This window comes from Salvelinus namaycush, chromosome 20 (genome assembly GCF_016432855.1).
Source record: "Salvelinus namaycush isolate Seneca chromosome 20, SaNama_1.0, whole genome shotgun sequence".
In the NCBI taxonomy this organism is placed as follows: Eukaryota; Metazoa; Chordata; class Actinopteri; order Salmoniformes; family Salmonidae; genus Salvelinus; species Salvelinus namaycush.
The window spans coordinates 51,246,660-51,271,189 of record NC_052326.1 but is presented as its reverse complement, the minus strand read 5'-3'; the positions used below and the strand labels follow the sequence as shown (position 1 = coordinate 51,271,189).

The following is a 24,530-nucleotide window of genomic DNA, read 5'->3' as shown; positions in this document are numbered from 1 at the left end:
GGAGGAGATGTCTATATATAGACCGTACTAATGAAGGTGTGGTGGAGGTGTCTATATATAGACCGTATTAATGAAGGTGTGGTGGAGGTGTCTATATATAGACCGTATTAATGAAGGTGTGGAGGAGGTGTGTCTATATATAGACCGTACTAATGAAGGTGTGGAGGAGGTGTGTCTACAGATACACCGTATTAATGAAGGTGTGGAGGAGGTGTGTCTACAGATACACCGTATTAATGAAGGTGTGGTGGAGGTGTCTACAGATACACCGTATTAATGAAGGTGTGGAGGAGGTGTGTCTATATATAGACCGTACTAATGAAGGTGTGTCTATACATAGACCGTACTAATGAAGGTGTGTCTATATATAGACCGTATTAATGAAGGTGTGGTGGAGGTGTGTCTATATATAGACCGTATTAATGAAGGTGTGGTGGAGGTGTGTCTATATATAGACCATACTAATGAAGGTGTGGTGGAGGTGTCTACAGATACACCGTACTAATGAAGGTGTGGTGGAGGTGTCTATATATAGACCGTATTAATGAAGGTGTGGAGGAGGTGTCTATATATAGACCGTACTAATGAAGGTGTGGAGGAGGTGTCTATATATAGACTGTACTAATGAAGGTGTGGAGGAGGTGTCTATATATAGACCGTATTAATGAAGGTGTGGAGGAGGTGTCTATATATAGACCGTATTAATGAAGGTGTGGTGGAGGTGTCTATATATAGACCGTACTAATGAAGGTGTGGAGGAGGTGTGTCTACAGATACACCGTATTAATGAAGGTGTGGTGGAGGTGTCTACAGATACACCGTATTAATGAAGGTGTGGAGGAGGTGTGTCTATATATAGACCGTACTAATGAAGGTGTGTCTATATATAGACCGTACTAATGAAGGTGTGTCTATATATAGACCGTATTAATGAAGGTGTGGTGGAGGTGTGTCTATATATAGACCGTATTAATGAAGGTGTGGTGGAAGTGTCTATATATAGATCGTACTAATGAAGGTGTGGAGGAGGTGTGTCTACAGATACACCGTATTAATGAAGGTGTGGTGGAGGTGTCTACAGATACACCGTATTAATGAAGGTGTGGAGGAGGTGTGTCTATATATAGACCGTACTAATGAAGGTGTGTCTATACATAGACCGTACTAATGAAGGTGTGTCTATATATAGACCGTATTAATGAAGATGTGGTGGAGGTGTGTCTATATATAGACCGTATTAATGAAGGTGTGGTGGAGGTGTGTCTATATATAGACCGTATTAATGAAGATGTGGTGGAGGTGTGTCTATATATAGACCGTACTAATGAAGGTGTGGAGGAGGTGTCTATATATAGACCATACTAATGAAGGTGTGGTGGAGGTGTCTACAGATACACCGTACTAATGAAGGTGTGGTGGAGGTGTCTATATATAGACCGTATTAATGAAGGTGTGGAGGAGGTGTCTATATATAGACCGTATTAATGAAGGTGTGGAGGAGGTGTCTATATATAGACCGTACTAATGAAGGTGTGGAGGAGGTGTCTATATATAGACTGTACTAATGAAGGTGTGGTGGAGGTGTGTCTATATATAGACCGTACTAATGAAGGTGTGGAGGAGGTGTCTATATATAGACCGTATTAATGAAGGTGTGGTGGAGGTGTGTCTATATATAGACCGTATTAATGAAGGTGTGGTGGAGGTGTCTACAGATACACCGTATTAATGAAGGTGTGGTGGAGGTGTCTACAGATACACCGTATTAATGAAGGTGTGGAGGAGGTGTGTCTATATATAGACCGTACTAATGAAGGTGTGTCTATATATAGACCGTATTAATGAAGGTGTGGTGGAGGTGTGTCTATATATAGACCGTATTAATGAAGGTGTGGTGGAAGTGTCTATATATAGACCGTACTAATGAAGGTGTGGAGGAGGTGTGTCTACAGATACACCGTATTAATGAAGGTGTGGTGGAGGTGTCTACAGATACACCGTATTAATGAAGGTGTGGAGGAGGTGTGTCTATATATAGACCGTACTAATGAAGGTGTGTCTATACATAGACCGTACTAATGAAGGTGTGTCTATATATAGACCGTATTAATGAAGATGTGGTGGAGGTGTGTCTATATATAGACCGTATTAATGGAGGTGTGGTGGAGGTGTGTCTATATATAGACCATACTAATGAAGGTGTGGTGGAGGTGTCTACAGATACACCGTACTAATGAAGGTGTGGTGGAGGTGTCTATATATAGACCGTACTAATGAAGGTGTGGTGGAGGTGTGTCTATAGATAGACCATACTAATGAAGGTGTGGTGGAGGTGTCTACAGATACACCGTATTAATGAAGGTGTGGTGGAGGTGTCTATATATAGACCGTACTAATGAAGGTGTGGTGGAGGTGTGTCTATAGATAGACCATACTAATGAAGGTGTGGTGGAGGTGTCTATATATAGACCGTACTAATGAAGGTGTGGTGGAGGTGTGTCTATATATAGACCGTACTAATGAAGGTGTGGTGGAGGTGTCTATATATAGACCGTACTAATGAAGGTGTGGTGGAGGTGTCTATATATAGACCGTATTAATGAAGGTGTGGTGGAGGTGTCTATATATAGACCGTATTAATGAAGGTGTGGAGGAGGTGTCTATATATAGACCGTACTAATGAAGGTGTGGAGGAGGTGTCTATATATAGACTGTACTAATGAAGGTGTGGAGGAGGTGTCTATATATAGACCGTACTAATGAAGGTGTGGTGGAGGTGTCTATATATAGACCATACTAATGAAGGTGTGGAGGAGGTGTGTCTACAGATACACCGTATTAATGAAGGTGTGGTGGAGGTGTCTACAGATACACCGTATTAATGAAGGTGTGGAGGAGGTGTGTCTATATATAGACCGTACTAATGAAGGTGTGTCTATATATAGACCGTACTAATGAAGGTGTGTCTATATATATCCCGTATTAATGAAGGTGTGGTGGAGGTGTGTCTATATATAGACCGTATTAATGAAGGTGTGGTGGAGGTGTGTCTATATATAGACCGTACTAATGAAGGTGTGGTGGAGGTGTCTACAGATACACCGTACTAATGAAGGTGTGGTGGAGGTGTCTATATATAGACCGTATTAATGAAGGTGTGGAGGAGGTGTCTATATATAGACCGTACTAATGAAGGTGTGGTGGAGGTGTCTATATATAGACCGTACTAATGAAGGTGTGGTGGAGGTGTCTATATATAGACCGTAGTAATGAAGGTGTGGAGGAGGTGTCTATATATAGACCGTACTAATGAAGGTGTGGTGGAGGTGTCTATATATAGACCGTACTAATGAAGGTGTGGAGGAGGTGTCGACAGATACACCGTATTAATGAAGGTGTGGAGGAGGTGTCTACAAATACACCGTATTAATGAAGGTGTGGTGGAGGTGTCTATATATAGACCGTACTAATGAAGGTGTGGAGGAGGTGTGTCTACAGATACACCGTATTAATGAAGGTGTGGTGGAGGTGTCTATATATAGACCGTACTAATGAAGGTGTGGTGGAGGTGTCTACAGATACACCGTATTAATGAAGGTGTGGAGGAGGTGTGTCTATATATAGACCGTACTAATGAAGGTGTGTCTATACATAGACCGTATTAATGAAGGTGTGGTGGAGGTGTCTATATATAGACCGTATTAATGAAGGTGTGGTGGAGGTGTGTCTATATATAGACCGTACTAATGAAGGTGTGGTGGAGGTGTCTATATATAGACCGTATTAATGAAGGTGTGGAGGAGGTGTCTATATATAGACCGTATTAATGAAGGTGTGGTGAAGGTGTGTCTATATATAGACCGTATTAATGAAGGTGTGGAGGAGGTGTCTATATATAGACCGTACTAATGAAGGTGTGGAGGATGTGTCTATATATAGACCGTATTAATGAAGGTGTATCTATATATAGACCGTACTAATGAAGGTGTGGTGGAGGTGTCTATATATAGACCGTACTAATGAAGGTGTGGAGGAGGTGTCTATATATAGACCGTATTAATGAAGGTGTGGAGGAGGTGTCTATATATAGACCGTACTAATGAAGGTGTGGAGGAGGTGTCTATATATAGACCGTACTAATGAAGGTGTGGAGGAGGTGTCTATATATAGACCGTACTAATGAAGGTGTGGTGGAGGTGTGTCTATATATAGACCGTATTAATGAAGGTGTGGAGGAGGTGTGTCTACAGATACACCGTATTAATGAAGGTGTGGAGGAGGTGTGTCTACAGATACACCGTATTAATGAAGGTGTGGAGGAGGTGTGTCTATATATAGACCGTATTAATGAAGGTGTGGAGGAGGTGTCTATATATAGACCGTATTAATGAAGGTGTGGAGGAGGTGTGTCTACAGATACACCGTATTAATGAAGGTGTGGTGGAGGTGTCTACAGATACACCGTATTAATGAAGGTGTGGAGGAGGTGTGTCTACAGATACACCGTATTAATGAAGGTGTGGAGGAGGTGTGTCTACAGATACACCGTATTAATGAAGGTGTGGTGGAGGTGTCTACAGATACACCGTATTAATGAAGGTGTGGAGGAGGTGTCTATATATAGACCGTATTAATGAAGGTGTGGAGGAGGTGTCTATATATAGACCGTATTAATGAAGGTGTGGAGGAGGTGTCTATATATAGACCGTATTAATGAAGGTGTGGAGGAGGTGTGTCTACAGATACACCGTATTAATGAAGGTGTGGTGGAGGTGTCTACAGATACACCGTATTAATGAAGGTGTGGTGGAGGTGTCTACAGATACACCGTATTAATGAAGGTGTGGAGGAGGTGTGTCTACAGATACACCGTATTAATGAAGGTGTGGTGGAGGTGTGTCTACAGATACACCGTATTAATGAAGGTGTGGAGGAGGTGTGTCTACAGATACACCGTATTAATGAAGGTGTGGTGGAGGTGTGTCTACAGATACACCGTATTAATGAAGGTGTGGTGGAGGTGTGTCTACAGATACACCGTATTAATGAAGGTGTGGAGGAGGTGTGTCTACAGATACACCGTATTAATGAAGGTGTGGAGGAGGTGTGTCTACAGATACACCGTATTAATGAAGGTGTGGTGGAGGTGTCTACAGATACACCGTATTAATGAAGGTGTGGTGGAGGTGTCTACAGATACACCGTATTAATGAAGGTGTGGAGGAGGTGTGTCTACAGATACACCGTATTAATGAAGGTGTGGAGGAGGCGTGTCTACAGATACACCGTATTAATGAAGGTGTGGTGGAGGTGTGTCTACAGATACACCGTGTTAATGAAGGTGTGGAGGAGGCGTGTCTACAGATACACCGTGTTAATGAAGGTGTGGAGGAGGTGTGTCTATAGATACACCGTATTAATGAAGCTGTGGTGGAGGTGTGTCTACAGATACACCACATTAATGAAGGTGTGGTGGAGGTGTGTCTACAGATACACCGTGTTAATGAAGGTGTGGAGGAGGCGTGTCTACAGATACACCGTGTTAATGAAGGTGTGGAGGAGGCGTGTCTACAGATACACCGTATTAATGAAGGTGTGGTGGAGGTGTCTACAGATACACCGTATTAATGAAGGTGTGGTGGAGGTGTGTCTACAGATACACCGTATTAATGAAGGTGTGGTGGAGGTGTGTCTACAGATACACCGTATTAATGAAGGTGTGGTGGAGGTGTCTACAGATACACCGTATTAATGAAGGTGTGGAGGAGGTGTCTACAGATACACCGTATTAATGAAGGTGTGGTGGAGGTGTCTACAGATACACCGTATTAATGAAGGTGTGGTGGAGGTGTGTCTACAGATACACCGTATTAATGAAGGTGTGGTGGAGGTGTGTCTACAGATACACCTTATTCTGACCTTGACTTAATTCCATCATAATTCCACCATCTTTACGATGAAAGCATGAATAAGGTCGAGCAACCTGTCGGTTCCAAGTGGAACAACGACATTTCATGTTGATGTTCTTCATGTGAGAAACAGCTGTGAGACTGTACAGGAAGTAATTGCATGCATGTGTTAGACGTTTTGAGGCATCCGCTCTACTTGAGGTCAGACAGTCTGTAAGGCTGGTGGTCTGCGTTCTATCTTTAACTGTGATATGGCCAACATCCAGTGAAAATGCAGAGCGCCAAATTCAAATAAATTACTATAAAATTAGACTTTCATGAAATCACACATGCAATACACCAAATTAAAGCTACACTTGTTGTGAATCCAGCCAATGTGTCAGATTCAAAAGCACACCAAACGATTATGTTAGGTCAGTACATAGCCACAGAAAAACACAGCCATATTTCCAGCCAAAGAGAGGAGTCACAAAAAGCATAAATAGAGATAAAATTAATCACTAACCTTTGATGATCTTCATCAGATGACACTCATATGACTTCATGTATGTTTTGTTCGATAAAGTTCATATTTATATCCAAAAATCTCAGTTTACATTGGCGCGTTACGTTCAGTAATGTTTTGCTTCCAAAACATCCGGTCATTTTGCAGAGAGCCACATCAATTTACAGAAATACTCATTATAAATGTTGATGAAAATACAAGTGTTATGCATGGAACTTTAGATAAACTTCTCCTTAATACAACCGCTGTATCAGATTTCAAAAAAGCTTTACCGAAAAAGCACACCATGCAATAATCTGAGTACAGCGCTCAGAGCCCAATCAACCCAAAGAGATATCCGCCATGTTGGAGTCAACATAAGTCAGAAATAGCATTATAAATATTTACTTAACTTTGATGATTTTCATCAGAATGCACTCCCAGGAATGTTTGATTTGTTCCATAAAGTCCATCATTTATGTCCAAACACCTTTTGTTCGCACGTTTAGTACACAATGCAAACTGACGACGCGCTGGCAGGTCCAGGCGAAAGTTCAGACGAAAAGTCATATTACAGTCCGTAGAAAAATGTCAAACTAAGTATAGAATCAATATTTAGGATGTTTTTATCATACATCTTCAATAATGTTCCAACCGGAGAATTCCTTTGTCTTCAGAAATGCTATGAAACGCAAGCTACCTCTCATGTGAATGCGCATGACCAGGTCCTGGCACTCTGCCAGACCTCTGACTCAATCCCCTCTCATTCCTTTATAGTAGAAGCATCCAACAAGGTTCTATAGACTGTTGACATCTAGTGGAAGCTTTGGATAGGCAAAGAGTTGAAACACTACAAACCTCAGATTTCCCACTTCCTGGTTGGATTTTTTCTCAGGTATTTGCCTGCCATATGAGTTCTGTCATACTCACAGACATCATTCAAACAGTTTTAGAAACTTCAGAGTGTTTTCTATCCGAATCTACTAATAATATGCATATATTAGCAACTGGGATTGAGTAGCAGGCCGTTTACTCTGGGCACGCTTTTCATCCAAACGTGAAAATGCTGCCCCCTATCCATAAGAAGTTAAAGCCTTTTTGTCTGTACTGGTATCTATTGACAATTTACTGGTGAATTGAATGACCAGGACTGAACCCAACTCCACTGAACAAGTTGTGGGGACTAAAATAGCTAATTATTTCTACTAGATTATTTCTACCATAAAACGTCAGGAAGTCTAGCCTCTTTTTGTATGGTAAAGAATGGAAGCATATACTGCACTAAATCAATGTTTGCTGAAGTAAAAATGAGTGTGAAATATTAGGTTTAACAAGTCATCTTGACAAACATGTTACATCCAAATACAAGCATTGTGGATTCAGACTGTATAAACACTAGACTCTATGCCTACTACTAAGATGTATAATAACTGTTATATTACCTGAAGCAATAAGGAAGGTGGTATCATTTAACATCAGAAGATGGGGCCCAAGCAAAGGGGCCAATATGAAAGTCCTGAAATATCTCTATTATTCTGTTCTATCCCATATGTCCAGATTGTTCTCATATAAATCAAATACAACATAGTCCTTTTTCAAAAAGGTTATCCAACATAACCCTATGGAACTAATGAAATATTTTTGTTTCCTTTGTATCCTATCAGGATTGTGATGTCTGCGGATGACATGTTTTAGGCGATGGTCCCCAATTCAGCCAACACCTTCAACTACTACAAAGCCTTTCACCTATCTGAAGCCAGGGTACATCATAGTTCATCTTTTAGCTATTTTGTTGGAATCTTTCAGGGACTAAAATCCTTTTCAATTGAGATTCTCCATTGAGTTGGATTTTTAGTCGAGGACTAGGCTTAATCTGTGTCCAGGAAACGGTGTTCGTAGGTAATTCCTTACTATATCAATCCTTTACTCCCTCAAATGATGCAGGCTCTGAGTATCAGTGACCCAGACTGGGAGAAAGACATACCAAAACATGATCTGCAAATCTGTTTCTGTTTCAAATGCTCTCAAGTGTTTCAAATTCTTAATTTAACAAAAGACCTGCATTGCAAAATGATATTTTTCAAATAAATAAATAAGTCACCAAATATACCAACTGGTTCACAGCAGGTGGTGGAAACTATTGCAGCTACAGGGCTTGAAACGGTTGATCCACTAGACTAGAGTGTTTCCTAACCCCACTTCTGTTGGTTCACAGTGTTGCTCAGATAGCCACAGCAGACACTGTACAGCAGGCTGGAGAGAGATGACACTGTATCTCTCTCCCAGGAGTCACTAAAGAATGGGTGTGTCCCCAAAGGATGGATTGGGGACACGCTCAGCTCAGAAAGACTATCTGGGTGTGGTGGCAGACTACCGTTATTCTGCTGCATAGCTTGGGTGAGAGAGAGAGAGAGAGAGAGAGAGAGAGAGAGAGAGAGAGAGAGAGAGAGAGAGAGAGAGAGAGAGAGAACAACCTGAGGGACAGCCAGTGAAAAATGCAAAGTAATGTTGATAATATTTCCCATTTAGCTTAGTTTTGTTTTGTCTTTCATACCAGGTCATATGTCTTCTCAAGTCATGTTGACACTGGTCTACTACCATTGATTTAATATATTGTTGTTCTGATTAATATTGTTGTTGTAGTTGCTGTTAATGGTAATCCCATGTCCACTACTACTATTATTATTACTGTTGGTTCCACCATTTATTTATATATAAATATATATATATTTTGTATATATATACATATATATTCGATTTTTATTTTTCGATATGTATACTTTGACAATGTAAGTAATAATGAACTTGCCATGTCAATAAAGTCAATTGAATTGAATTGAATTGAAATTGAGAGAGAGAGAGAGAGAGAGAGAGAGAGAGAGAGAGAGAGAGAGAGAGAGAGAGAGAGAGAGAGAGAGAGAGAGAGAGAGAGAGAGAGAGAGAGAGAGAGAGAGAGAGAGAGAGAGAGAGAGAGAGAGGGACAGACAGACAGACAGACAGACAGACAGACAGACAGACAGACAGACAGACAGACAGACAGACAGACAGACAGACAGACAGACAGACAGACAGACAGACCGAGAGAGAGAGTCGAGAGAGAGAGTCGAGAGAGACAGAGAGAGAAAGAAAGAAAGAAAGAAAGAAAGAAAGAAAGAAAGAAAGAAAGAAAGAAAGAAAGAAAGAAAGAACGAGATGGGGAAGACAGAGCAGGGAGAGAGAGAGACAGAGAGTGAGAAAGAGACAGAGAGAGAGAGGAGAGAGAGAGAGAGAGGAGTTGGAGAGAGAGAGAGAGAGAGAGAGAGAGACAGAGAGGCAGTGAGAGAGGCAGTGAGAGAGGCAGTGAGTGAGAGAGAGAGAGAGAGAGAGAGAGAGAGAGAGAGAGAGAGAGAGAGAGAGAGAGAGAGAGAGAGAGAGAGAGAGAGAGAGAGAGAGAGAGAGAGAGAGTGAGAGAGAGAGAGAGAGAGAGAGAGAGAGAGAGAGAGAGAGAGAGAGAGAGTGAGAGAGGCAGTGAGAGAGACAGTGAGGGAGAGAGACAGTGGGGCCAGGGAGAGGAGAAAGGAAAGGTGTGAGTGGATAAGGCGTCTAACTGGTTTTGTGGCCAGAGAATGAGAGAACTAGAGAACCACCTCCACCCTGAGGGAGGGGAGTTTAAAAGGAGGGCTGAATGCCTGAGACAGCTCACTGAGGTCAGACAGCCCTGCTGCTATCCTGTCCTGGCTTGTCCATGAGCATCACTCTGATTCTCCCTCCTCTCCATCTTTTCCTCTCTGATTCTCCCTCCTCTCCATCTCTCCCTCTCTGACCCACACTCCTCTCCATCTCTTCCTCTCCAAATCACTGTCTCCAACTCTCCCTCCACCTCTCCCCTCTCCGTCTCCCCTTCCACCATGAGCCTGAGGTCCAAGCATATCTCCAGCTCCAGTGACCAGCACAGCAGCCCTCTCCACTCTGTCTCAGTCAACATGAGCCTGCTGGCCCCCCTCAATCTGGAGATCGACCCCGACCTGCAGGTCGCCCGCATCCATGAGAAGGACCAAATCAAGGAGCTCAACAACCGCTTCGCCTCCTTCATCGACAAGGTCTGTGTGGTTGTCGCTTATGATTATGAAGGTCTCTTTTTTAAATTTAATCAGGATAGTCCACCCAGTAGCAATAATTGCCACTGTTTTCCAAGGAGTCTTATGTCTCAGATGGTGTTCCTCTATCTGAATCAGCTACTAAAGGACTGAAAGATAACTTGGTTTAGCCATTGATTGGAAAAAGGGAGAACAAACAGTGATTGCCATCTCCTTATTTTTTTCATTACAACCTTGAAGTAACTGAATCTATGACAAATCAAATTCAAATTCATGACCAGGGATGTTCTCTTGATAAATGTGTGAATTGGACCATTTTCCTGTCATGCTAAGAAAAAACAAGGAAAAACTCCCTAGGCAAGGAAAAACTCCCTAGAAAGGCCAGAACCTAGGAAGAAACCTACAGAGGAACCAGACTCTGAGGGGTGACCAGTCCTCTTCTGGCTGTGCTGGGTGGAGATTATAAGAGTACATGGCCATTAAGGCCAGGTTGTTCTGCAAGATGTTCAAATGTTCATAGATGACCAGCAGGGTCAAAGAATAATCACGGTGGTTATACCCCAAAGAGGTCCTCAGGAGCAAAGATGACGAAAGCAAAGGATTTTTTTGTTGTTGTTTGTTGTTCTGTATTTCTGTTGACTTTGTATATCAGTTTCACTCGCGCTAACCCATGAAAACAAAGTCACCTGCTCTTTCACAGCTGTGGTCACTGATACGCCACTTAGCTTACATCATATCTGACGTTTCTCACGGAATGAGTAGCAGAGTTACAATAGAGGCTTTGTGTCTGTTCTACGCTACGGATCACCAGCCTAGTGCACAGCTCTAAGCTTCCTGCAATAACAAACTCTTATTTGTCTCAGGAGTTAACGTCAACACCAGACATTTTGAGACAAACCATGCCCTAATGGTGCAGGGAATTTGGGATGCAAAGCCCATTTAAAGATGTCTAATAACAAGTAAAAGATATTTAAAGCACCATCCATGTCCCATTTCTCTCAGCTCATTCAGCTCGCTGGTAACCTAATAAAAACAGGTCAGACGTGGTATGGTCTTTCAAGAGTGGAAAATTCCCTAGTGTTTAGGGAGGAAGCTTTTGTGTTGATCGCAGACAAACAATGGGAATAAAATACAGCTGCCTTGGGTGTGAAATAGAACCTTGAGGATCTCAGTAGGACTGACTGACTAGTCGTTATAACTACAATAATCTCAGTACTGTTATCTATTTAGTATCTACTGTTATCTATTATTTAGTATCTCTGTCAATCACCGTATTCTTATCGGCAGACTCAACAGCCTTGGTTTCTCAAATGACTGCCTCGCCTGGTTCACCAATTACTTCTCAGACAGAGTTCAGTGTGTCAAATCGGAGGGCCTGTTGTCCGGATCTCTGGCAGTCTCTATGGGGGTGCCACAGGGTTCAATTCTCGGGCCGACTCTTTTCTCTGTATATATCAACGATGTCGCTCTCTACGCACCTCTACGCAGACGACACCATTCTGTATACATCTGCCCCTTCTTTGGACACTGTGTTAACAAACCTCCAAACAAGCTTCAATGCCGTACAACACTCCTTCCGTGGCCTCCAACTGCTCTTAAACGCTAGTAAAACCAAATGCATGCTTTTCAACCGTTCGCTGCCCGCACCCGCCCGCCCGACTAGCATCACTACTCTGGACGGTTCTGACTTAGAATATGTGGACAACTACAAATACCTAGGTGTCTGGCTAGACTGTAAACTCTCCTTCCAGACTCATATTAAACATCTCCAATCCAAAATTAAATCTAGAATCGGCTTCCTATTTCGCAACAAAGCCTCCTTCACTCACGTCGTCGAACATACCCTTGTAAAACTGACTATCCTACCGATCCTCGACGATGTCATTTACAAAATAGCTTCCAACACTCTACTCAGCAAACTGGATGCAGTCTATCACAGTGCCATCCATTTTGTTACCAAAGCCTCTTATACCACCCACCACTGCGACCTGTATGCTCTAGTCGGCTGGCCCTTGCTACATATTCATCGCCAGACCCACTGGCTCCAGGTCATCTATAAGTCTATGCTAGGTAATGGTCCGCCTTATCTCAGCTCACTGATCACGATAACAACACCCACCCGTAGCACGCGCTCCAGTAGCTATATCTCACTGGTCATCCCCAAAGCCAACACCTCCTTTGGCCGCCTTTCCTTCTAGTTATCTGCTGCTAATACCTCGAACGAATGTTAAAAATCGCTGAAGCTGGAGACATTTTTCCCTCACTAACTTTAAACATGAGCTATCTGAGCAGCTAACCGATCGCTGCAGCTGTACATAGCCCATCTGTAAATAGCCCACCCAATCTACCTACCTATATACTATTATCTATAGAGTATCCACTGTTATCTATGGAGTATCTACTGTTATCTATGGAGTATCAACTGTTATCTATAGAGTATCCACTGTTATCTATAGAGTATCTACTGTTATCTATATAGTATCCACTGTTATCTATATAGTATCTACTGTTATCTATAGAGTATCCACTGTTATCTCTGGAGTATCTACTGTTATCTATAGAGTATCTACTGTTATCTATATAGTATCCACTGTTATCTCTGGAGTATCTACTGGTATCTATATAGTATCTACTGTTATCTATAGAGTATCCACTGTTATCTATAGAGTATCTACTGTTATCTATGGAGTATCTACTGTTATCTATATAGTATCCACTGTTATATATGGAGTATCTACTGTTATCTATAGAGTATCCACTGTTATCTATGGAGTATCTACTGTTATCTATATAGTATCCACTGTTATCTATAGAGTATCCACTGTTATCTATGGAGTATCTACTGTTATCTATGGAGTATCTACTGTTATCTATAGAGTATCCACTGTTATCTATATAGTATCTACTGTTATCTATGAAGTATCCACTGTTATCTATAGAGTATCTACTGTTATCTATAGAGTATCCACTGTTATCTATGGAGTAGCTACTGTTATCTATAGAATATCTACGGTTATCTGTAGAGTATCTACTGTTATCTATAGAGTAACCACTGTTATCTATGGAGTATCTACTGTTATCTATGGAGTATCCACTGTTATCTATGGAGTATCTACTGTTATCTATAGAGTATCTACTGTTATCTATAGAGTATCCACTGTTATCTATGGAGTATCAACTGTTATCTATGGAGTATCCACTGTTATCTATATAGTATATACTGTTATCTATAGAGTATCCACTGTTATCTATATAGTATATACTGTTATCTATAGAGTATCCACTGTTATCAATGGAGTATCTACTGTTATCTATGAAGTATCCACTGTTATCTATATAGTATCTACTGTTATCTATAGAGTATCTACTGTTATCTCTGGAGTATCTACTGTTATCTATGGAGTAGCTACTGTTATCTATAGAATATCTACTGTTATCTATAGAGTATCAACTGTTATCTATAGAGTATCCACTGTTATCTATGGAGTAGCTACTGTTATCTATAGAATATCTACTGTTATCTATAGAGTATCTACTGTTATCTATAGAGTAACCACTGTTATCTATGGAGTATCTACTGTTATCTATGGAGTATCCACTGTTATCTATGGAGTATCTACTGTTATCTATAGAGTATCTACTGTTATCTATAGAGTATCCACTGTTATCTATGGAGTATCAACTGTTATCTATGGAGTATCCACTGTTATCTATATAGTATATACTGTTATCTATAGAGTATCCACTGTTATCTATATAGTATATACTGTTATCTATAGAGTATCCACTGTTATCTATGGAGTATCTACTGTTATCTATGAAGTATCCACTGTTATCTATATAGTATCTACTGTTATCTATAGAGTATCCACTGTTATCTCTGGAGTATCTACTGTTATATATAGAGTATCTACTGTTATCTCTGGAGTATCTACTGTTATCTATAGAGTATCAACTGTTATCTATAGAGTATCCACTGTTATCTATGGAGTATCCACTGTTATCTATGGAGTATCTACTGTTATCTATAGAGTATCTACTGTTATCTATAGAGTATCCACTGTTATCTATGGAGTATCCACTGTTATCTATGGAGTATCCACTGTTATCTATATAGTATATACTGTTATCTATAGAGTATCCACTGTTATATATATAGTATATACTGTTATCTATAGAGTATCCACTGTTATCTATGGAGTATCTACTGTTATCTATATACTATACACTGTTATCTATGGAGTATCTACTGTTATCTATATAGTATCAACTGTTATCTATAGAGTATCTACTGTTATCTATGGAGTATCCACTGTTATCTATAGAGTATCTACTGTTATCTATATAGTATCCACTGTTATCTATGGAGTATCTACTGTTATCTATAGAGTATCTACTGTTATCTATGGAGTATCTACTGTTATCTATAGAGTATCAACTGTTATCTATAGAGTATCCACTGTTATCTATAGAGTATCCACTGTTATCTATGGAGTATCTACTGTTATCTATATAGTATCCACTGTTATCTATGGAGTATCCACTGTTATCTATGGAGTATCTACTGTTATCTATATAGTATCCACTGTTATCTATGGAGTATCTACTGTTATCTATAGAGTATCTACTGTTATCTATATAGTATCTACTGTTATCTATAGAGTATCTACCGTTATCTATATAGTATCCACTGTTATCTATGGAGTATCTACTGTTATCTATAGAGTATCCACTGTTATCTATGGAGTATCTACTGTTATCTATATAGTCTCCACTGTTATCTATGGAGTATCCACTGTTATCTATGGAGTATCTACTGTTATCTATATAGTATCCACTGTTATCTATGGAGTATCTACTGTTATCTATATAGTATCCACTGTTATCTATGGAGTATCCACTGTTATCTATATAGTATACACTGTTATCTATGGAGTATCTACTGTTATCTATAGAGTATCTACTGTTATCTATATAGTATCCACTGTTATCTATAGAGTATCCACTGTTATCTATATAGTATCTACTGTTATCTATGGAGTATCTACTGTTATCTATATAGTATCTACTGTTATCTATAGAGTATCCACTGTTATCTATGGAGTATCTACTGTTATCTATAGAGTATCCACTGTTATCTATGGAGTATATACTGTTATCTATAGAGTATCTACTGTTATCTATAGAGTATCCACTGTTATCTATGGAGTATATACTGTTATCTATAGAGTATCTACCGTTATCTATATAGTATCCACTGTTATCTATGGAGTATCTACTGTTATCTATAGAGTATCCACTGTTATCTATGGAGTATCTACTGTTATCTATATAGTCTCCACTGTTATCTATGGAGTATCCACTGTTATCTATGGAGTATCTACTGTTATCTATATAGTATCCACTGTTATCTATGGAGTATCTACTGTTATCTATATAGTATCCACTGTTATCTATGGAGTATCCACTGTTATCTATATAGTATACACTGTTATCTATGGAGTATCTACTGTTATCTATAGAGTATCTACTGTTATCTATATAGTATCCACTGTTATCTATAGAGTATCCACTGTTATCTATATAGTATCTACTGTTATCTATGGAGTATCTACTGTTATCTATATAGTATCTACTGTTATCTATAGAGTATCCACTGTTATCTATGGAGTATCTACTGTTATCTATAGAGTATCCACTGTTATCTATGGAGTATATACTGTTATCTATAGAGTATCTACTGTTATCTATAGAGTATCCACTGTTATCTATGGAGTATATACTGTTATCTATAGAGTATCTACTGTTATCTATACAGTATCCACTGTTATCTATAGAGTATCTACTGTTATCTATGGAGTATCTACTGTTATCTATGGAGTATCCACTGTTATCTATGGAGTATCTACTGTTATCTATAGAGTATCTACTGTTATCTATGGAGTATCTACTGTTATCTATGGAGTATCTACTGTTATCTATAGAGTAACCACTGTTATCTATAGAGTATCTATTGTTATCTATGGAGTATCTACTGTTATCTATGGAGTATCTACTGTTATCTATGGAGTATCTACTGTTATCTATAGAGTATCTACTGTTATCTATGGAGTATCTACTGTTATCTATGGAGTATCTACTGTTATCTATAGAGTATCTACTGTTATCTATGGAGTATCTACTGTTATCTATGGAGTATCTACTGTTATCTATAGAGTATCTACTGTTATCTATGGAGTATCTACTGTTATCTATAGAGTAACCACTGTTATATGTAGAGTATCTATTGTTATCTATGGAGTATCAACTGTTATCTACCAATCATTTACATAGAACATCTGATTTTATATAAACTTCATGAAGGTCATGACAAAGTCAAAGAGAAATTCCAAGGTGACCAACATGTGGTGTCTTTGAATCAAAGAGAAAAGCCTCTCTTCAGGGCCACTAAAGACCAAACATTACTATGTGCTATATCCTCAATGATCTGAGTCTCTTTTCTCCCTGTAGGTGCGTTTCCTGGAGCAGCAGAACAAGATGTTAGAGACTAAGTTTGACCTGCTGCACGGTAAGCAGACGGGCCGCTCCAACATCGAGCCGCTGTTCCAGGCCTACATGGCCAACCTCCGCCACCAGATGGACCTGGTGAACAACGACAAGACCAAGCTGGACGGAGAGCTGAGGAACATGCAAGGTCTGGTGGAGGACTTCAAACACAAGTAGGAGTCTGTCTGTCTGTCTGTCTGTCTGTCTGTCTGTCTGTCTGTCTGTCTGTCTGTCTGTCTGTCTGTCTGTCTGTCTGTCTGTTTTGCTCACCTGAAGTAGAGTATATTGTGATAAATTGCAGGCCACACTACTTGCATAGAGAGTTTTCAGCTATACTTTTCGTGGCTGTTTATTTACCACCACAGACAGATGCTGGCACTAAGACTGCACTCAGTCAGCTGTATAAGGAAATAAGCAAACAGGAAACCACTCACCCAGAAGCGGTGCTCCTAGTGGCCGGAGACTTTAACGCAGGGAAACTAAATCAGTTCTACCAAATTTCTATCAACATGTTAAATGTGCAACCAGAGGGAAAACAATTGTAGATCACCTGTACTCCACACACAGAGACGCGTACAAAGCTCTCCCTCGCCCTCCATTTGGTAAATCCGATCACAACTCTATCCTCCTGATTCCTGCTTACAAGCAAAAATTCAAGCAGGAAGCACCAGTGACTCTGTCTATAAAAAAGTGGTCAGATGAGGCAGATAGCAAAACAGTCCTGTAGTTTAGTATCACAGACTGGAAGATGTTCCGGGATTCTTCCTATGGCATTGAGGAGTATACCACATCAGTCACTGGCTTTATCAATAAGTGCATCGGTGGACGTCGTCCCCACAGTGACTGTACGTACATACCCCAACCAGAAGCCATGGATTACAGGCAACATTCACACTGAGCCAAAGGGTAGAGCTACCGCTTTCAAGGTGCGGGACTCTAAACCGGAAGCTTACAAGAAATCCTGCTATGCCCTGCGACAAACCATCAAACAGGCAAAGCATCAATACAGGGCAAAGATTGAATCATACTACACCAGCTCCGACGCTCATTTGTGGCAGGGCTTGCAAACTATTACAGACTACAAAGGGAAGCACAGCCGCGAGCTGCCCAGTGACACGAGCCTACCAGACGAGATAAATTACTTCTATGCTCGCTTTAAGGCAAGCAACACTGAGACATGCATGAGAGCATCAGCTGTTCCGGACGACTGTGTGATCACGCTCTCCATAGCCGACGTGAGTAAGACCTTTAAACAGGTCAACATACACAAGGCTGCGGGGCCAGACGGATGCTCCGGGCATGTGCTGACCAACTGGCAGGTGTCTTCACTGACATTTTCAACATGTCCCTGATTAAGTCTGTAATACCAACATGTTTCAAGCAGACCACCATTGTCCCTGTGCCCAAGAACACAAAGGCAACCTGCCTAAATGACTACAGACCCGTAGCACTCACGTCCGTAGCCATGAAGTGCTTTGAAAGGCTGGTAATGGCTCACATCAACACCATTAGCCAAGAAACCCTAGACCCACTTCAATTTGCATACCGCCCAAACAGATCCACAGATGATGCAATCTCTATTGCACTCCACACTGCCCTTTCCCACCTGGACAAAAGGAACACTTTTGTGAGAATGCTATTCATTGACTACAGCTCAGCGTTCAAAACCATAGTACCCTCAAAGCTCATCACTAAGCTAAGGATCCTGGGACTAAACCCCTCCCTCTGCAACTGGATCCTGGATTTCCTGACGGGCCGCCCCCAGGTGGTGCGGGTAGGTAACAACACAACTGCCGCTCTGATCCTCAACACTGGGGCCTCTCAGGGCTGCGTGCTCAGTCCCCTCCTGTACTCCCTGTTCACCCACGACTGCACGGCCAGGCACGACTCCAACACCATCATTAAGTTTGCAGACGACAAAACAGTGGTAGGCCTGATCACCGACAACGACGAGACAGCCTATAGGGAGGAGGTCAGAGACCTGGCCGGGTGGTGCAAGGACAACAACCTCTCCCTCATTGTGATCAAGACTAAGGAGATGATTGTGGACAACAGGAAAAGGAGGACCGAGCACACCTCCATTCTCATCGACGGGGCTGTAGTGGAGCAGGTTGAGAGCTTCAAGATCCTTGGTGTTCACATCAACAACAAACTAGAATGGTCCAAACACACCAAGACAGTCGTGAAGAGGGCACAACAATGCCTATTCCCCTTCAGGAAACTAAAAAGATTTGGCATGTGTCCTGAGATCCTCAAAAGGTTCTACAGCTGCAACATCGAGAGCATCCTGACTGGTTGCATCACCGGCCTCTGACCGCAAGGCACTACAGAGGGTAGTGTGTACGGCCCAGTACATCACTGGGGCTAAGCTGCCTGCCATCCAGGACCTCTACACCAGGCAGTGTCAGAGGAAGGTCCTAAGAATTGTCAAAGACCCCAGACACCCCAGTCATAGACTGTTATCTCTACTACCGCATGGCAAGCGGTACCGAAGTGCCAAGTCAAGGACAAAAAGGCTTCTCAACAGTTTTTACCCCCAAGCCATAAGACTCCTGAACAGGTAATCAAATGGCGACCTGGACTATTTGCATTGTGTGCCCTCCCAACTCCCCCCCCCCCCCCCAAACCCCTCTTTTTACGCTGCTGCTACTCTCTGTTTATCATATATGCATAGCCACTTTAACTATACATTCATGTACATACTACCTCAATTGGGCCGACCAACCAGTGCTCCCGCACATTGGCTAACCGGGCTATCTGCATTGTGTCCCACCCACCACCCGCCAACCCCTCTTTTACGCTACTGCTACTCTCTGTTCATCATATATGCACAGTCACTTTAACCATATCTACATGTACATACTACCTCAATCAGCCTGACTAACCGGTGTCTGTATGTAGCCTCGCTACTTCTATAGCCTCGCTACTGTATATAGCCTGTCTTTTTACTGTTGTTTTATTTCTTTACCTACCTATTGTTCACCTAATACCTTTTTTGCACTATTGGTTAGAGCCTGTAAGTAAGCATTTCACTGTAAGGTCTACACCTGTTGTATTCAGCGCACGTGACAAATAAACTTTGATTTGTCTGTCTGTCTGCCTGTCTATCTATCTATCTATCTATCTATCTGTATCTGTCTGGATGGAGAGCTGAGGAACATGCAATGTCTGGTGGATGACTTCAAACACAAGTAGGGACACCTAGTTATTGCCAGGAATGTTGGTTGAGTTCTCTTTTGTTCTCTTTTTTTCTGACAATGACTAGGGGGAAGAGCTGCCAGCGAGAGGGGTTTAGTCTGCAGGTTCAAGGAGAAACTCCTGGCCCAGATTATGACTAATATACTATCTGGTGTCATTTTAACACTGACCAATAACAAAGTGTGACCCGAAGACGATCAAAGCCAGTCTCTTGTCATTCTGTTTTTACCTAGATACGAAGACGAGATCAACAAGAGACAAAATATGGAGAACGAATTTGTGAATCTGAAAAAGGTGAGAACATCATATTTCCCCAGTGATACCTGAATTGTGTTTTAAATGGTGCCGTCTCAGAAGTATAACATTGATGCTTTAAGACTACTTTATGGACACAATACCATACTATGACATCAACTTGATGTTGTATTCAGTGATACAGTGCTGCACCATGAGAGTGAGGTTAAGTTAGACAAACACTGCAAATGAGAAGGCCCAGAGAGACAGAGACAACAATAGCTAGTATGAGCAAACCTGTCCCATCTTCTGCGAGATTAAAAAACCAAAAGCTTGTAAGGTATCATTTCACCACTGAAAAAAAAAATGAAAGAAATGGACCTGGGGTGTGTAGGGGAGACAGAGAAAATATCAAACCAGCATGTCAAAACCAATTTCAACCTAACTAGTTGCCTTGCAATGAAACAATCAGTCTTCAATAAATTGCGCCTGGTATGTTTGGACAAGGTACTTGGTGGCTTACTGTTGTTCTTTCAAGGAATTAGGTTTTACAAAACAGTAGTAGTCGAAGGGACTAGAGAGGGTAACTACAGTATGTTGTCCTATCAGGATGTGGACTCAGCACACATGGTGGAGGCAGACCTGGGAGACAAGGTGGGAGCTCTGACTAATGAGATCAACTTCCTCAGGTTCATCTATGAAGAGGTATGATCATTACTGTACTAAGAAACTGCAATCCACAAATGTATGTCCTGTATGGCTCAGGCAGTCGGTGAGAGTGAGTGGCTATCAATGCCAAGGTTGTGAGTTCAAATACTGTAATGATCGCAGTCAAAACAATTCCCGGGAACTCACGTTACTGTAAGATCCTTTGCAGTGTTAGAATATTTGTTTGTTTGTTTGTTTGTTCACCTCTCCGTACATCCAGGAGCTGCGTGAGCTGCAGGCCAGTATCAGGGACACCTCTGTGGTGGTACAGATAGACAACAGTCGTGACCTCAACATGGACCAGATAGTGGCTGACGTCAAGGCTCAGTACGAGGACATCGCTGTTAAGAGCCGAGAGGAGGCTGAGATGTGGTACAAGTCCAAGGTGAACAACAAGTTGGCTATTCTAGGATTGAAGTGGTTAAGAGGGATTTTGTTGGATTGAAGTGGTTAAGAGGGATTTTGTTGGATTTAAGTGGTTGAGAGGGATTTTGTTGGATTTAAGTGGTTGAGAGGGATTTTGTTGAATTGAAGTGGTTTTAAGAGGGATTTTGTTGGATTGAAGTGGTTTAAGAAGGATTTTGTTGGATTTAAGTGGTTGAGAGGGATTTTGTTGAATTGAAGTGGTTTTAAGAGGGATTTTGTTGGATTGAAGTGGTTGAGAGGGATTTTGTTTTACTACATGGAAATCAATACCCATTTCACACATACTGAGCCGAGCCGTACTGCTCTGGCCTGGTTACACATCTACCATAGCAGCTGGAACCAGGAACCAAAAAGTGTGTTTTGGCAGATAGTGTGAAAAAGGTCCAAGAGAACTCTGTGCCTCTCAGAGTTGGAGTGCTGATCTAGGATCAGTTTTAGCCTTTTAGATCATAGTGAATAACATTATTTCAACCTGATCCTAGACCAGCAGTCCAACTGATTCGGGGCCTTTAAGTAATGCATGTTGTGTTTTAATCTCAGTTGGACCAGATGGCCATCCAAGCCACGCAGTATGGAGACGAGCTGAGGAGCACCAAGGGAGAGACAGCCGAAATCAACCGCTTGATCGTCCGTGTGCAGAGTGAGATAGAGGCTGTCAAACAACAGGTAGTTCACTTATTATATAATGCTATATGGTTTAACTGCTTTGCTTTGAGGCACAGTAATATAAAACAAAACCATGTACGCAATACACACCCTGTCAGATGGGATCTACTTTATCGGACATAAGATTCAGCAGCCGTGCCATGGAGTGCGCCGCTAAGGCTGTAAGTGCCACTTGGTGTGACGCAAGCAAATGCCATGAAATCGATGCAACCTTAACCCTGCTGTTGATGTCCCGTAGCGTGCCAACCTGGAGAACCAGATAGCCGAGGTGAAGGGCCGCGGGGAGCTGGCTGTGAAGGAGGCCAAGTCTCTAACCTAACCCTAACTATACCTATCTCTCCCGTAGCGTGTCAACCTGGAGAACCAGATAGCCGAGGTGAAGGGCCGCCGGGAGCTGGCTGTGAAGGAGGCCAAGTCTCTAACCTAACCCTAACTATACCTATCTCTCCCGTAGCGTGCCAACCTGGAGAACCAGATAGCCGAGGTGAAGGGCCGCGGGGAGCTGGCTGTGAAGGAGGCCAAGTCTCTAACCTAACCCTAACTATACCTATCTCTCCCGTAGCGTGCCAACCTGGAGAACCAGATAGCCGAGGTGAAGGGCCGCGGGGAGCTGGCTGTGAAGGAGGCCAAGTCTCTAACCTAACCCTAACTATACCTATCTCTCCCGTAGCGTGTCAACCTGGAGAACCAGATAGCCGAGGTGAAGGGCCGCGGGGAGCTGGCTGTGAAGGAGGCCAAGTCTCTAACCTAACCCTAACTATACCTATCTCTCCCGTAGCGTGTCAACCTGGAGAACCAGATAGCCGAGGTGAAGGGCCGCGGGGAGCTGGCTGTGAAGGAGGCCAAGTCTCTAACCTAACCCTAACTATACCTATCTCTCCCGTAGCGTGCCAACCTGGAGAACCAGATAGCCGAGGTGAAGGGCCGCGGGGAGCTGGCTGTGAAGGAGGCCAAGTCTCTAACCTAACCCTAACTATACCTATCTCTCCCGTAGCGTGTCAACCTGGAGAACCAGATAGCTGATGCTGAGGGCCGTGGGGAGCTGGCTGTGAAGGAGGCCAAGTCCAAGATCAGAGATCTGGAGGATGCTCTGCAGAGGGCCAAGCAAGACATGGTCAAGCAGCTCAGAGAGTACCAGGACCTGATGAACGTCAAGCTGGCCCTGGACATAGAGATAGCCACCTACAGAAAACTACTGGAGGGAGAGGAGAGCAGGTATGGAGGGGGGGGGGACAGGTATGGACGGAGAGGAGGACAGGTATAGAGGGAGAGGAGGACAGGTATGGAGGGAAAGGAGGACAGGTATGGAGGGAGAGAAGGACAGGTATAGAGGGAGAGGAGGACAGGTATGGAGGGAGAGGAGGACAGGTATGGAGGGAAAGGAGGACAGGTATGGAGGGAGAGGAGGACAGGTATAGAGGGAGAGGAGGACAGGTATGGAGGGAGAGGAGGACAGATATGGAGGGAGAGGAGGGCAGGTATAGTATGGAGGGAGAGGAGGACAGGTATGGAGGGAGAGGAGGACAGGTATAGAGGGAGAGGAGGACAGGTATGGAGGGAGAGGAGGACAGATATGGAGGGAGAGGAGGACAGATATGGAGGGAGAGGAGGACAGATATGGAGGGAGAGGAGGACAGATATGGAGGGAGAGGAGGACAGATATGGAGGGAGAGGAGGACAGGTATGGAGGGAGAGAAGGACAGATATGGAGGGAGAGGAGGACAGATATGGAGGGAGAGGAGGACAGATATGGAGGGAGAGGACAGGTAAACCTGGGACATGATACAGCATGACCATTTTCTATGGGTTGAGGTTCTAAACAAGGACTGGACAATGTTTTAAAAGTATTTCAGAAACTGAAGCGTCTCTATCTATTTTTCTTCTAGGATTGGACATCAATCTATTGTCAATATCCAGTCGGTGTCCAGCTACAGTAAGTAGCCTATGTACTACTGAAAAATACATCAGAAAGCGTACTCTATTTAATGTTATCATCCACTGAATAGAATCACACAAAATTCTTCTTTTTTTTTTAACACAAGAGCATTTATGTTAAGGCTCCAACCCATAGAGAGCATATTAAATTACTAAGTTCCAGAATGGATTGAAAATGGCAGCCAATATAGATTTTATATCAGCAATTGTGTAATAGAATTATTGTCAACCTAAAATATTGTCATATACAGTGCATTTGGAAAGTATTCAGACCTCTTGAGTTTTTCCACGTTTTGTTACGTTACAGCCTTATTCTAAAATGTATTAAATATTGTTTTCCCTCATCAA

At 42.1% G+C, this 24,530-nt stretch overlaps 1 protein-coding gene across 1 annotated transcript; it reads left to right on the top strand.

The window, feature by feature from the left end:
* Positions 1-10,334: 10,334 nt before the first annotated feature.
* Positions 10,335-24,188, top strand: si:dkey-222f2.1 (keratin, type II cytoskeletal 8). The gene is made up of 8 exons (XM_039015454.1): positions 10,335-10,472; positions 16,980-17,188; positions 20,447-20,507; positions 21,057-21,152; positions 21,376-21,540; positions 22,122-22,247; positions 23,242-23,462; positions 24,134-24,188. The coding sequence occupies exons 1-8, from the start codon at positions 10,356-10,358 to the stop codon at positions 24,186-24,188; spliced, it is 1,050 nt and encodes a 349-aa protein (XP_038871382.1). The 5' UTR covers positions 10,335-10,355.
* Positions 24,189-24,530: the final 342 nt, after the last annotated feature.